At 36.9% G+C, this 15,447-nt stretch overlaps 1 protein-coding gene across 2 annotated transcripts in view; it reads right to left on the bottom strand.

Moving 5' to 3' along the window:
* The window catches only part of zmat4a (zinc finger, matrin-type 4a), an 89,115-nt gene that overhangs the window by 16,204 nt on the left and 57,464 nt on the right, over positions 1-15,447 (bottom strand). For both annotated transcript variants that reach the window (XM_079605706.1, XM_079605705.1), the window contains exons 5-6: positions 11,415-11,639; positions 1,430-1,526 (exon numbers count right to left, since the gene is read on the bottom strand). In XM_079605706.1, the coding sequence (XP_079461832.1) occupies positions 1,430-1,526; positions 11,415-11,639 (322 nt within the window). The remainder of the gene's footprint in view (positions 1-1,429; positions 1,527-11,414; positions 11,640-15,447) is intronic.

Here is a 15,447-nt window from a genome sequence, read left to right as displayed (position 1 = left end):
CTGAAAGCACAAGACTCATAAAGACAAGAATACAGTAGATTTAAAGCAAGCCTTATTCACGGGTATATCAATGGGAACAAAAACTCCACTTTAAGGATCAATAAATTCAAGAGCAATCCAAAATGCCCTGGAGCCTATCACCACTTCCAGGAAATCTATTTAGTACACTAAACTATTGAGTTTAGTTGGTAACATTTTATTTCAATACTCCACCTTAGACATTCTACTAACTATAAATAACTTTGCAACAACATGTCAACTAGCAATCAATAGAGTATTAGTAATCTGTCTGTTTAATATCTGCTATCACTTTATTTTGATCCCCCAACATACAGTCTACTGACTATTAGTAACTTTTCAAGTACATGTCAAATCTACCCTAACCTAACAGTCTACTAATACTCTGAGAGTTAGTTGACATTTAGTTGCAAATTAATTAGAATTAGTTGACATGTAGTAACAAAGTTAGTTATATTTAGTTAAATGTCTAAGGTGGACATTCTAAATGAAGTGTAACGGTTTAGTCTTCTTTTGTATCATCATCATCATCATCATCATCATCATCATCACCAAACCTACTGTGACAATTATAATATCTCACGTTCATTGATAGACATCGAACGGAAAACAAACACAAACACAATGGACTCTATATGCAGAGAGTGCCTATGTAGATCTGCTAAAACCAAATATAATATTTGTTAAAAATGTTCATATTTCAATTAACTGTTGATCACAACTAATTATATTATAATATAATGCATATATGTTTTTAACTATAATAAACATACCTTTTAGTTAATTATATTAAAATAAAAAGTTTTATTTTTAAGGTCCAGGAGCTTTAAATACTATGTGGATTATAGTATTTCTGGGTCTTGTGACATTTCCTTAAGGTTTAATTTTGTGATTAATTTTCCTCACTATTTCCACACACTGCTCCGGACCAGAATTTGCAGTGGCAATAAGTCTAGCTGTGGAAGCGACTGAGTCACACATTCACTGTTGAATTTAATAAAACAAATAAACAAGCAGGAGCTGCCTAATGGTTAGATAGTCAGACTGGTAACCCAAAGGTTTGATTCTCAATGCCCACAATCGCTCCCGAGTGCCAGAGCAAAAATAGCTGCCCACTGCTCCGGTTGTGTGTGTCCATGTTATGCAGTGTTGTGGGTGTGTGTGTGTGTGTGTGTGTGTGTGTGTGTGTGTGTGTGTGTGTGTGTGTGTGTGTGTGTGTGTGTGTGTGTGTACTACTCACTGCTCCTAATGTGTGCGCACTAACTTGGATGGGTTAAATGCAGAGGGCAAATTCCGAGTATGGTTTACCTTCCTTGGCCTTGACCTATTGATGGTTTACCATACTTGGCCTTGACATATCACATTCAATTTCACTTTCACTTAAGAGTACACATTTCACATTTGCACTTACTTATTTTGGTGCTTGGAGCCCTGCAGGTGTGCATGATACTGTGCCACTGAATTCAGTGTGACACTGCAGACATCACATGTGTAGCAGCGTTTTAGACCTACACAGAAAACAGACACAAACCAGTTTGTGTGATTAGCAAGTACAAAAATTCAAATGCACATAACCTAACATGGCAACCAAGAAGATGTGAAATATCATCACGTATGTCATTCTATGACATTATCTTTATAAAGTTTACTTTAGAGGACAAAATATAATCTTATATTTTGTTATATTTGGGTTGTGGCATTAACAAAAAAAACAAAACAAGCACTCTCTTTTTGTCCACGACCTCTCCACCATGCTAAGCTAAAAGCAGAGTGGTCAATAAACCCTTATCATGTCATTCCCGAGGACAGAAGGACTAACTGTGGAATGAGATAACACTGGTCTCTATCTCTCTCAGTCAGCAGAGGCTCACACGGGTCACTGCTCAGCTGTGTTTCGCAGTTCTGCCTGATCAACTCTCCTGATTACCGTACCCTGAGGGAATGTGTGTGTGCGCGTGTGTGTGTGGAGAGAATCAATTATAGAGACATAAATATAGAAATGCCAAGCCTTTTTTATTTATTTATTTGAGTTTTTAAGAACTACTATGCATATACACATGGAAGGTCTCTCCATGAAAAGAGATCAATGTCGAGGGAGGGGGGACCATTTGAGGAGAGGAGGCTCCTGTGGTCTCTTGTGTGTGAGTCTGTGTCAAGTGACATTATAAATAATTGAGAATACCATGTGGCTTGTAATGCAGTTTGGGATACTGATGTTGTCGCACCTGTAAGGGCGAGAGAGGGGAAGCCAGGACCCGGGTTGCTCTAATGCAGCTATGAAGGAATATGAGAAGAGTGAAACTTGGCTGAAATTAAACAATACCTCATATTATTATTCAGTGTTGGGGAAGCTGCTCATAATTTTAAGTATAGTTCATAAACCGATAGATGACACTATTACATTTAGCAATTACAGCACTTATTAGGTTAAACACATCTAAATTAGAATGACAGCATTACATTGAAATAAACTTGAAGATAAGTACAACTAAGAAAGCTAATTTAGTACTAATTCACACAAATACTGTATAGTGTCAAATACTCTAAACAGCATTTACAAAATATTTTGCTTCAAAAAACAACCCTGAATGTGTGGATGAAGAAAATATTCAGGGAATAAAATATATCGGTGAATTGATTTAAAAAAAAAATGAATGTATTCTTTCTTATTGTGAATAATTTATTCGATCAGTGAATTGTATTTATTTACATAAACTGTGAAAAGTTATCCACTATTTATTTATAAAACATAGCCTACATATATATATATATAAAGTATATATGACAGAGGACAGAGCAAGTTTGATTATTGCCTCAGCTCACTTTGCTATACAGTAAAACATGGCAAAAATACAATAATATAGCATTCTGTCACATCACAGTTATACTTGTGGGCACAAATGGTCACTATACTAAAAATGTGGTTGAGTAAGTAGCATCACTACTTATAGTTTGTTACTCCTCTGTCTGCAGTCTACCCGTTTTGTGTTGACTTTGGACAGCAAAAAGCTTGTGACTAACATGACACAGAAACACGTTGGCTCTCCATCAGTGGCGCTTCCTGCCTGCGCCCCCCGTTATGGATTAAGCGTCCCGTGTAATTGCCGTCATGTTGCACTAATGATATTGTAGCTGAAAAATGGCTTTTGCAATCTCCTCCACCAAATTGAGTTAAACCCATAAACAACGTTTGGAGGAGAAGGGCATGCAGAAATTTGTGTCTTACTGTTGATTCGCCATCATGCTTAATTTTACTCGTTCTCATTCATCTTGAGTGTGCTGTTGATATGCACTTGCTGTGTATTACAGCAGGTTAGCCAAAAAAACAAAACAAAAACCTGACACTGACAGACCGGGAACAAAGCCTTCCTTGAGCCCGTCTCAGTTATACCCAAGAGTCTGATTATTTCTGCCACTGGGCAGCCAGCAGGTGTTTTTAAAAGTTGCTAATCATATCAGCAACAGTGAAACTGAAAAGCACAGCAAGAAATGTCCTATCCCTCCACAACCGTTATAAAATATTTTTTGACTTCAGCAGTTTAACATTTGTACAATGTGCCTATGGTTTGTCTCAAACGGATGGCCCATAAAGAATCTGCAGATTTTGGGATTCTTTCCCAAAAGTGTCTTTCCGCTGAGTTCTGGGTACCGATACAGTCTAGTCTGCTGATGACCATATTATTTACAACTACAGTCAGTGTATTTTATTGGTGGGATAATAAAACCCCTCATTATACACACACACACACACACACACACACGCACGCACACGCACACGCACACGCACACGCACACGCACGCACGCACGCACGCACGCACGCACGCACACACTCCAGGATACTGACATTGAGAGGATGTGGCGGAACCGTGTATCTTGTGGTGACTCCCAGCTGGCCTTTTGACAGGCCGCCTCACACACGCTTTTTGAAAAGGTGAAATAATGGAGCACCGCCCAGGCATCCATCAATGTTGGCCATCAGTTCCGCTTGTCGTGCTGCCCACGGAACACATGAGCAATGAAGAGTCGACCAGTGCGTAACTCCTATGAAGTCTCTCTCATCTTTGTCGCCATTGTCTCAGATTTATTACTGTTAGCACAGAACATCTTCCAAGTGGGAATAGAAGAACCACAGGTGGAATAAATTACCTGAGATTGAATGTGGCCTCTTTGCTCTCCCAGTTTACAGCTGGTTATAAATACAATACACACACTTTCACTCACTTCCTTACTAGAAATGTAAGGAAAGGATTTTTGCATACGTTACATTTTGACCATTTGGCTGAGAATGTTATTCAGAATAAAAATGTGAAGAAGATGGAATGGAACCAACAGCTTGCAGAATTCCTGGGGCACAATAAAGTTTAATGATGCCTTCAGGGATATTATCACCTCAGGCTTCTCGTCTCGTCAGGACAGGGATCATAACACTACTGAACTGGGACACTTACTGAGATCCCCATCTGTCGATCCTATAGTTTATCGAACTTAAACTACTTAGAATAATAGTTGGACTATTAGTTACTAACCATTACGCACACACGCAACACACACACACACACACACACACACACACACACACGCACGCACGTACGCACGCACATATATATTTTAATTACTATTTTACTTCCACATGCTCTCTCCACTCTTGCCTCTACATATCTGGTAATGGTAATGCAGTACAGGACAAGCTCTCTGGCAAGTTGAACATTTATGAGCTTTAAGGCAACACTGGTTCATCTATTTTTACCTCCAGGCATCTGCCTGCCTGATGGTACAGTACAGACTCTCTCACTGAGCCAGGAGGCCCAATATGATATAGGGAGAAATGAGAACAGAAAGATTTTTAAGATTGTGCTTACATAATTGTACATGGGCAGTGATTCATGCATGAGCATAAGGACAGAGGTCAAATTCAAAACATCCCATAATGATCAGCACTATGATTATCGAGCACTAACCTGTCAGACATGCTTGAATCAGCATGTTTTTACTGTGAATGAACAATGTTTATGCCACAAAGTTCCATGTGATTACATCATTAGCTCTGCTGTGTGGATTTAAATATGGGCAAAAATATGCTGAACAACAATGAATGAGAAAAATATGCCCATATTTGTACAGCGGCAGACAGATGGCATCTAAGTGGTGGGTAATTCAGCAAACGTTGATTCACTTCTGCTGCAGAAAAAAACACATCAACCATATCAAATTGAAAAAGCCCAGGGCTAGTGCCCATATTTAGCAGTGCAAATATAATACAACAATTCATTTAGCATCTTACCTGATTATTCAAATAGGCTACTAATAATTACAGTCCCTCAATTATGTGGTAAAATCACCTTATATTTACCCAAAATATAAAATTCAGTCATCATTTACCTGTATGACTTTCTATTTTCTGCTGTCCATTGAAGTATGGTTTGTTAGGATAGGAAAATATTTGGCCGAGATACAGTACAACTATTTGAATATCTGGAATCTGAGGGTGCCAAAAAAACGAAACATTGAGAAAATCGCCTTTAAAGTTGTCCATTTATGTCCGCGATTGTAAGGTGAATAGAAATAAGATCACAGAAATAAATGTTTTATATATTTACGGTAGGAAATGTCCAAGTGGATGCTGCACTGGTGGTGGTTGAGGAGAGATCCCCTGATATGATTGTAAAGCGCTTTGGGTGTGCAGTAGTACATATGAAACAATATATATAAATGCCTCTAATAAAAAAAAAAAAAAAAAAAAAAAAAACGATCTCTACTTAATATCCTAGTGATTTTTGGCATAAAATAAAAAATTATAATTTTGACCCATACAATGCATTGTTGGCTATATTGCCACAAATATACCGGTGCGACTTGTGACTGATCCAGGGTCACATATTAGCTATAGTGTATATTTTTCTAAAAGTGTAAAAACAGTTAAAATATTTTTACAAATATTTTCTTTTGAGTTTCACAGACATACATTTTTTTGTTCCAAAAGACAAAAAAACAAAACAAAAGGATAAGTGAATGATGACAGAATTAAATTGTTTGGATGAACTTTTTTTTTTTAAACAGTTCGAGGGGGTATGTCTTAAATGAGATATTTTTCTAAGACAAATAATATTATATAATTATAATATATATTTTCTAGAAACATAATGTAAGGCTTTTTTTAAGAGTAAGATTTACCAAAATAATTTAAGAAACAACATTAACTTCTTGACAAAAACAAAGTATAATTTCAACCAAGACTAGATAATACAGCTAACATGTCACCTTAGCATGAAAACGCATTATTCACCAACGCTCCTCGATCGGTTTCAGAGTGGCACGTGAGGCCAATCATAGACTGAAGCACTAGGCAGGAAGAATGTAATTGCACAGTCCTTCGGAGTGAAGATGCTGATTACCAGACGAGCCAAATTATATCTCCAATCTTGTCTTTCCAATTAACCAGCAGGACAGTGTTAGGATATATGGAACTTGTCACAGGCACTGCCTGATTAGCTTGGTGATGACACTAAAAGAAACTCAGAGAAAATAGCCATAATCACTTCTGAAATCAGATAATTTTGCATTATATCAGCATTCTCTGTTATAATGAGGACAGCTAAGCAGACTTGATTGATAAAGTGTGTGAAACTAAAGCTCTTCTCCTCAAAGGCAAATCAAAGCATCAACATTTATTCCAGTCATTGTGTTGCTAAATATATGGCAATAATAAAACAACCGTCTAAAAACACGACGAAAAGCAAGTTACCATGCTGTTTTGTTAAAAATGTGGTGAAAACCTCAGTTGGATGTTACATATTTGATGGTTTTGTGGAATATGATGTTGCATTGCAACTATTATACTTTGAGTAAATAGAGAATATGTATGTATTTTTTGCAGTAATTTATATTTTGAGAACAAAAAATGTTGTCAGCATTAAGACTGCAACATGATAGCTGTGTGAGACTGATAAATCTGAAAAAAGAGGCCACTATGCATAATTCCAACACATTGCAATGACGGCTCAAATCACAAGGGCTTCCTCCACTCTCTATCAGAGTGTTGTGGAAGAGGAAAATAATCCCCATTTGCTGCCTCTTCTTCAAAATGACTATGGATTGGCCCTCTAATGAGTTGGGTTTTTGTTCAGTGTTAAGTGTTAAAAGGACGTGTTGGATGAGTGCGAGTGTGAAAATAGCAACTACACACTCATATATGAGGAAAACGACTCAGAGTGAAGAGCAAAAGAGGAAGAGACAGAAAATGAGGTCTGCTCTTCAGTTCACTGCAGAAAAACTCAAATGTGACAGGCTTTAGACACCCATTACTGCACACCACAAACACCTCACTGTACTGATGTAGTTTAGTCCAAGAGCAGGACACATTTCTGTGCACTGAATATGAACGTACAAACAAAATTGGGTCCTAAAAAGCCAACAAGGATTAAATGAAAATATAACCTAAAAGGAGGGGATAAAAGGGAGGAAAACACCTGCACAGTAACAGTAATAGCAAAAAAAAAAAAAAAAAAGTTATAAAATACACAAGTGAATCAATCGACAGCTACCCGCTAGAAATTATGATTTTCAAATATCATGCATTAAATAATAGCATTATATTGTATTTTTGTCCTTATATATTATTTCTCCCTATATATTTACCGTAAATAACTTCTGATCAGTACATCATGAAGAAGATATGACCTCCAAAAGGCCTGTGAATTATATAATATATGTCATGAATGTGTATATTATAATTGATTTATTTATCTATACTCCAGACAACTTATTTTAACCCATTTAACTGAAATACATGTATTTCAATCAATTAATATCGTATGTATTAAATCACTTCTATTTATTTATTTTCCTTATCATTTTTTTAATATATTTTGATCAGTACATCATGCTTGCTAGTTACAAAGAAGTGATGACTCCAAAATTATTTGGCAGTGCATCATAAACTGTATAACCGCACCAATCCCTGCATACAGTTGAAGTTCATAGTTGTAAAAAACTTTGTGTATTTGTTATAATGTTGAACTGGCACCCAGATGGAGTGCACCACCTGAATACTGGCCCCTTTTCTACAGAGCAGGAGAACCTCTTGATGTTTACCCTTCTTAAAACCGGCAGAACACAGAGGTAACGGGTAGCCCTCCCTTTGTGTACTTTAAATAGAGAGGTGCTGCAATTCAAAGCCGCAGGAAGAGAAAACGTGCGTTGCACTCACAGATACACACACACATTGATGAGAAACCACGCAGGCATAGTGCTCAACAGAAAATCTATGAATATTTCATGATGTTGCGGTCTTCAAAGTGTGACTGCTGCCTCCCTCTCTGATGTTCTGAACAGCAGACAACACTCAAAGGATGCCCGGGACAGATAAATGCAAAGAGAGGAAAAGGAAGAAAAGTCTAAGGCAAGCAGACAGAAGGAGAAAAAACAAACATGGGATGGATACTGAAAGAGAGACAGAGGCAAGTGTTGTAGGTGTTAACGCTTTGTGTGAAAGATGAGCCTGCCACCAGCAGCTCCCAGCCCGATGAATTAGGCAGCAAGTTCTCCTGCAACATTTCCCTCTCTGCCAAATAACACTCTCTCTCTCTCTCCGGCCGTTAGGGTGATTTGCCACATCATTACTAATTGATAATCACGTTGGAGAGAAGCCATCAGAGGCGTACTCCCAAACGGTGCGGTGTCTGCGCTGACATTTCCTGGCTGGAGTAATGACTAGGTGACATTAGAGGGAGACCTTGCAGGGCAGACCGTGAGAGCAAGCAGCCGAGGGGAAAATTGCAGAGATGGTTGGCCCCATCCATTTTTCCCTCCTTAACCCAGTGAAAAGGACATGTGTATGAAATTATGTATGACAGTTGTGGTGCAGTATACAGACTGGCTATTTCTACAGGTTCATTTTGGTCCAGGCCTGCCTGATACACAAATGACAGTGTGTGCCAGTGAATGCTATAACTGAAAGCATCAGAAGTAATAACTGAAAGACAAATGGATAAATAGGGAAGACTGGGAATAATGGTTGTAACACCATCAGTTTAAACCAATTTCAACTGAAAGAAGTTGTAATTCACAGAGTATTCTGGGTGAAATGTTCACTTGCGATCAGGTTAATGGTAAATGACAGAACTGATATCATCTGAATCAGCAGGTTGTCTGGTTTCATTTGACATTTTAACACTAAAAACTTTCAGCTACCGTTCAAAATTGCGGGGTCAGTAAAATCTTAATGCTTTTGCAAGAAGTGTCTAATGATCACCAAGGCTGCATTGGTTTGATCAATACTATTTTTACTGTATTTTTGTGAAATATTATTGCAGAACTACCTTTTATATCGATGCATTTAAAAATGCAGTTATTCCTGTGATGGCAAAGCTAAATAAGCAGCCACTATTTTAGTCTTTAGTGTCACATGATCCTCTGATGAATAGAAAGTTTGTTTATTTGAAATAAAAATCTTTTGTAAAAATATAAATGTCTTTACTGTAAACTTTGGTCAATTGAATGCATCTCTGCTGAATAAAAGTATTGTTAAAAAACGCACTGAACTCAAATTTTGAATGGTAGAGTAAAAAAAAAAAAAAGACTTATCAGGTCTCAGAAGAAGTTAAAGTAATACTACTTTCCCCATTTACTTTAACTGGACCCACAAATGTCATTTGCAAAATGGGACCGTGTAAGCCGACATTTGATACAACTGTGAAAGTGAATAACATGCACACACTATCTGTTATGATTTTTCCAATCTCTTTGCGGATTTAGAATAAAACGTTCCCTAAATGTCTCTTTAATATTTTTTATGAAATGCGGTGGATAAATGTGGGAAAATTTAATTAAAGTTTGATATAAATAGAGCAAAGATTACTTACAGATGAAGTGAAAGCACTGAAAGGTGTTACAAAAATCCCCTCCCCCACTGTAAAGTATTACCTACTGTACGTACAACAAACAGATATACAATAAAATATAAAACCCGTTCATTATGTGATCTTGGAAAGTGTGAATAACTTCTAATCTTCTCAAAAAGTAAAAATATCCAGTTAATTTTCTCATTCAGAACTCAACCTAATTGTTTTTCTATTTTAATTTTGTGCTGACAGAGTCAAAGTAATAGTCACTGAGCCTGGCCTAGTCTCCAGTGTGTCTTCCATTAACAAGGAATCTCTGAATCCACCATCCATCACTCTAAGCTGGGGATAACCTTCAATCCAAACAAACTAAACCCAACATCAGCTCAGTCTCACAGCGGCAATCTCTCCAAAGCTTTGAGCTGTACCGGAGTGAGTCCTGTAGCTCTAATGAGTGGAAACATCCAATGTTAACAGTTCTGCTAGGCAGTGGAATCCCTTGCAGCAGTGGCCGCTGGCCTGGACTCTCTCGCTCAGCAGAGAACAGTTATTTGTAATTGTTATTGACATAATGCGAGCCATGAGACAATGGGAGATCACACTCTTCATCCCCTAGAAATTAATAGCCTGTATCGGAGTCTCTGGACGCACAAACCTATTGCTTTTATTCTCTTGGAGCCCAAGCTAGAGATGAGGCAAGGGAAGTAAAAGACACATTGAGAGGAAGTTTTATTGTATTATGTGAGCGGTTTCATTAATCTATCAATGAAGTGAGCCCCACGGCACCAACTATCGCTCTGAGCTGGGAATAGCCTTCAATAAAAAACAAAGTGATATAACATGAGCAACAGAGGTTTGTGACCTCACAATTTGGCATTGAGCTCTCATTCTTTGAGTAACAAAGAGGTCATATAAAAAGTCACACAACTCTGAATTCCTTCTTCAAGAGAAATACAGGTTACTTTTAAAGACATCACAGCATCAAAGGAAAATGAGCTGACATTTGTGACATTTCTGTGCTGCATGTTTAAAAAAAAAAAAAAAAACGTAATACTGAAACAGAAAACATGATGTAAAAATTATTATGAAATACTTCAGCTTATGCACTACTTCTAGGTCACTATTCAAAAAAGTATTGTGACATCGATCAGATGATGGCCAGATGCTCTATATTTCTGGGGCGGGTTATTTCAATGAAATTGAAATGTAAATCAGTAATGTAAAACACACTAAGAAAGAGTTAGTGAAAACCACATTGAAAATATTTGCATTCAACCCATTTCTCCATGAACATCAATATCCATATGGCAACGTACCTAGTCATTTCAAGCCTAATTATATGACAGTGTGTAATTTCACATAACCAATACATTTCCAGTCAGCTGCACTACCCATTATCATCAACATGCTCATTCACAGGACAGAAAAGCAATAACGTATCTTTTATCATTCAATTCAGTGCCTGAGCCTGTAATGAACTAACAGCAAAAGTAATCATGCAGCCATAAACAGCAATTAAGACAGGGTTCAAACGTCAGGACAGGGTTTAAACGTACCTTTCATCTCTCCCATGTCTAAAGTCTTCCCTAGTTGTTCCAGCAGGTCTGCACGTGCTGCGTTCTTCTTGTGCTTTTTGCCATCGTAGTGTTGCTGTGCCATTCCAGGGTTGTTGAACCAAGCATTACACAGCTGACAGTAGCGATCCGAATCCCGGTGCTGACGGGTCGAGCTCACAGGTGAAGTTTCTGAGGAGGGTGTTTTCACTGGACTAGGTGGCACCTCTGAAGAAACAAAACAAGACAAGGCTTATAATGGAATTGTCATTTAATATTATTTATTTTATATTTGGTGTATTAAGACTTCGAATTTGAGCGCAATAGCAAAATATGCTGAGGGAAGGTGCGTTTAGTAAGTCTGCAGAGGTTTGGCAACCAAGGACAAGATGGTAAATTCTGTATATTGCTATATAAAACTTTAGTCAGTGGCAGAGAGTCCGTGCTCTGTGTGACACACCCCTACATATTATAGGAGAGATTCACTGAAGGTTGCAGGAGACAACTTTTTTCTCCACATTTTCACTACACTCTCTGTACATCAAGTTTTATGTTGGACAAATTGAGGAAAAAATACTGGTCAATAAGATTTCTTGGCCATGAACCTGTACTTTTAATTTTTTTGGCATGTTTTTTTTTTTTTCAGTTAGCCTTTAGGTTTGATTTGCATTGAGAGATGATCTTATGGAAAGTACCCCATGTCAATCTCTAAGTATGGTGAAGGGTATGTGATGATGTGGGGCTATTTTAATTCCAAAGGCCAAGGGAACTTTATCAGGATGCATAGTATCCTGGATCCATGAAATAACTGGCCTTTAAAAAGAAAAATCTGCCTGCCTCTATGGGAATTTAACATGGGGTGTCCTGACTTATGCACCCTGTATTTTAAGGAAGAACATTTATTTATTTACAATACATTATTATATTCACAAAGAAAATTGGTGTCCTTAAAGGTTGGATTTTTCCTAAAAAAAAATTAATTAAGGCATTAAGATAAATTTCTAAAAGATTATTTTTTATTTCTCTTTTTAGTCAACTTCAGCATGGGTGTGTTCCCTTATTCTAGGCACTGTATATATATATATATATATATTATATATATTATATAAACGTTTTAAATTGTCTTTAATATACTTTTGATTAAAAAAAAGTATTTGTGAGCTTAAGACTTTTTTCAAAATAATTAAAAAATCTTACCAACCCCAAACTTATGAAAAGTAGTGTAAATATTATTTTATTATATTAGCCATTTTTCACTTGAAACATTACTGTCTCCGTCGGTTAACTGCATGCCAGAAAAAAAGTGATTTAGTCTTTCTTGTTATTTTGGAGACTTAATGTAAATAATAATGTAAATAATTAATGTATAATAATACACATTTGTTGCAAAAGACTTCTGGAGGAAGAAAAAAAAGCCTATAGGCATCATATATAAACAAAGTTGTTAAAAGAAGTGAGGGTCAGAGAATGTTTTACTGTTTGTACTTCTTTGTTTTGAATAGCTCACATCACGAGGGGCAGACTATCGGTCTTAAAGCATGTAATGTTGCCATTTCTTATGCAATTACCCACTGGCACTGAACTTTGTTTTATTTACTTGCCAAAGCCAAATCTTACACTCAATTGGCACTTGAAGAATGTGATTTTAGACCCTGGTTTCACTCCATATAGCTTGAGGATGTTTGGACCTCTGTCTCCATAAGTACATGCCCAGAAAGCAAAAGAGAAACTCGCATAAATTATTCCCAGCTGTGTACGTACATTTTACTGCTTGGATAACCCAATGAAACAAACAATTTGTGTTTTATTCGTGTTCACCACTGACTAGTTGGAAACTACTAATCAAAAGTTATTTCTGATCTTGACAGCAACAACACAATTACTGAGATTGTATCTGTCCTTCTGTTTAGATGTGTATTCTGCTATACAACTAACAAGCCGTTGTCATTGACTTTAACAGGATGGTGAAGCTTTGCATTGATTGACCCACAACACCACACACAAAGCCAAGCTTCTTTACTCATTTTGCTGTAAGCTTTTATGCATTCCTATGCATGAATGTCACCATCACATCATCATCAGTTTTAACACCTCAGTGGCTGTCCACTCTGCCATAGACAATGTTTACAAAAGCTCTGTTCACCATTGACATCACATCCTATTATTCAGCAGAGGAGACAATTGGAGAGAATAGACCACTTTGTGTCTCAGTTTGTCAGTGTGCATAGGTGTCATTGAGGGGTGACAGTGATCTGACCCAGTATCTTTTCCAGAGTTTCAACAATTCAACATAGACTTACACGGAACTTAAAGGGAATAAAGTAAGTAGTCATTTACTAGTTAAGTTACAAATTATGGTGGAGTAAATCGAACTCTGTTCTTCAGCCAGCAGCCGTATCACCTTGTAGCTCAAGACAGGACATTTATACCCTGCCAAAATGCGTCTAGTCCTTCAGTCGGGTTTTCACTCTTCTTTCACTTTCTTTCGAGCGTGGTTGATAAAAGTATAATGCATGCTTTAGTTGGGTCACAAAATTTAATTTAGGCAATTAACAACCACTGCTGCAAAACTGAAATGTGATACTGTAAATTAAAAAGCTATGAGATGAAAATTTAATGAAGATAAATGAGCTGCCACAAGAGAGGGCGACAGTACATGAGCAAGCAACTTCATTTCAATAAAGCTTAATTTAGTTTATTTTTAACTGACAGTGATTCTGTTATGAAATGTTGCAGGGCCTATCAGTTCATGTCACTTTAAAAACACAAAGCATTTGGATTAAAGCCATTAAATTAATTAGTCCTTTTTCAACTGTGTACGTGAGTGTTCGCAACTCTTCCTTTAGAGTATGCAAACAAGCATTTGTATGTGTGGCAAAGCTAAGCTGTTTATGAAGAACAAATGTTGCCTTGACAAACCAAATGTTAAAAGTGCAACAGGCAAATACAAATTTAATATAAAAAGTGACAGGAAAATAATGCACATAATGTGTAAAACTCCCTTAAGCCCTGGCTGCAGTTATTGGAGTATCTGACAGACTCTTGCAGTGTAACACTATGGATATTAGCAGAATACGGCACTGAAACATTGGAGTATTGATTTACAAGCTCAGGGGTTTACAGAATGACATCCATCAAAAGGAAAAACAGGAAAGTTTCTAGTTTCCATAACAAGCACAAGAGCATCTCTGTACAATATAACCCCATTTCATTTTACCAGATGTGTCTCTAGTATGTTTATGGCTTTTTTTTTATACAGGGTCAGCGAGCTTTTTGACATTATTTACTAAATTACTTGCACTAGTACTGTTGTGTTCATTGTTCCCTTTGAGTCGTGTGTCACGTAATGTGAAACTTATAGTTTATAGTGTTGTTTTAAGTGTCACTTTCACTTTGTTTTGTGTGGAATATAATATGTGGAGCTGAATGTCTTGATTCATTGTTTTATGTGTGTACTCAAAATGCCATATACTGCACAGATCCTCATTATAAAACACTGTTTGTGAGCAATGCATAGCCTACTTGTGTGACAGTTTACTTATTTGAAGAAATATTGTGAAGTATTATTACAATTTCAAATGTATTTTTATTCCTGTGATGGCAAAGCTGAATTTTCAGCATCATTACTCCGATCACATGACACTTCAGAAATCATGCTAAGCTTATTTGGTGCTCAAGAAACGTTTCTAATTATTATCAAAGATGTGCTTGTTTAATATTTTTGTGGAAACTATGATACATTCTTTTTCAGGATTCTTTGAGAAATAGAAAGTTTAGGAGAACAGCACTTATTGGAAATTCTTTACTGTCACTTTTGATCAATTGAATGCATCCCTGCTGAATAAAAGTATTAAAAATCCGTAGCATATATATACAGTCTACACTGCTGTTCATAAGGATGAAGTTGGTGGTGTGAGGTCTATCTGGAAATATCACGCTGGGCATATTTAAGCATATTAGATGAGCCCCCACAAAAGTGATAAAGGATAAATTAATATATTCCCAGGGAATGTCTCCAATAACACCATCACTCACC

This window comes from Phoxinus phoxinus (assembly GCF_949152265.1).
Source record: "Phoxinus phoxinus genome assembly, chromosome: 3".
NCBI lineage: Eukaryota > Metazoa > Chordata > Actinopteri > Cypriniformes > Leuciscidae > Phoxinus > Phoxinus phoxinus.
This window is presented reverse-complemented; position numbering and strand designations above follow the sequence as displayed.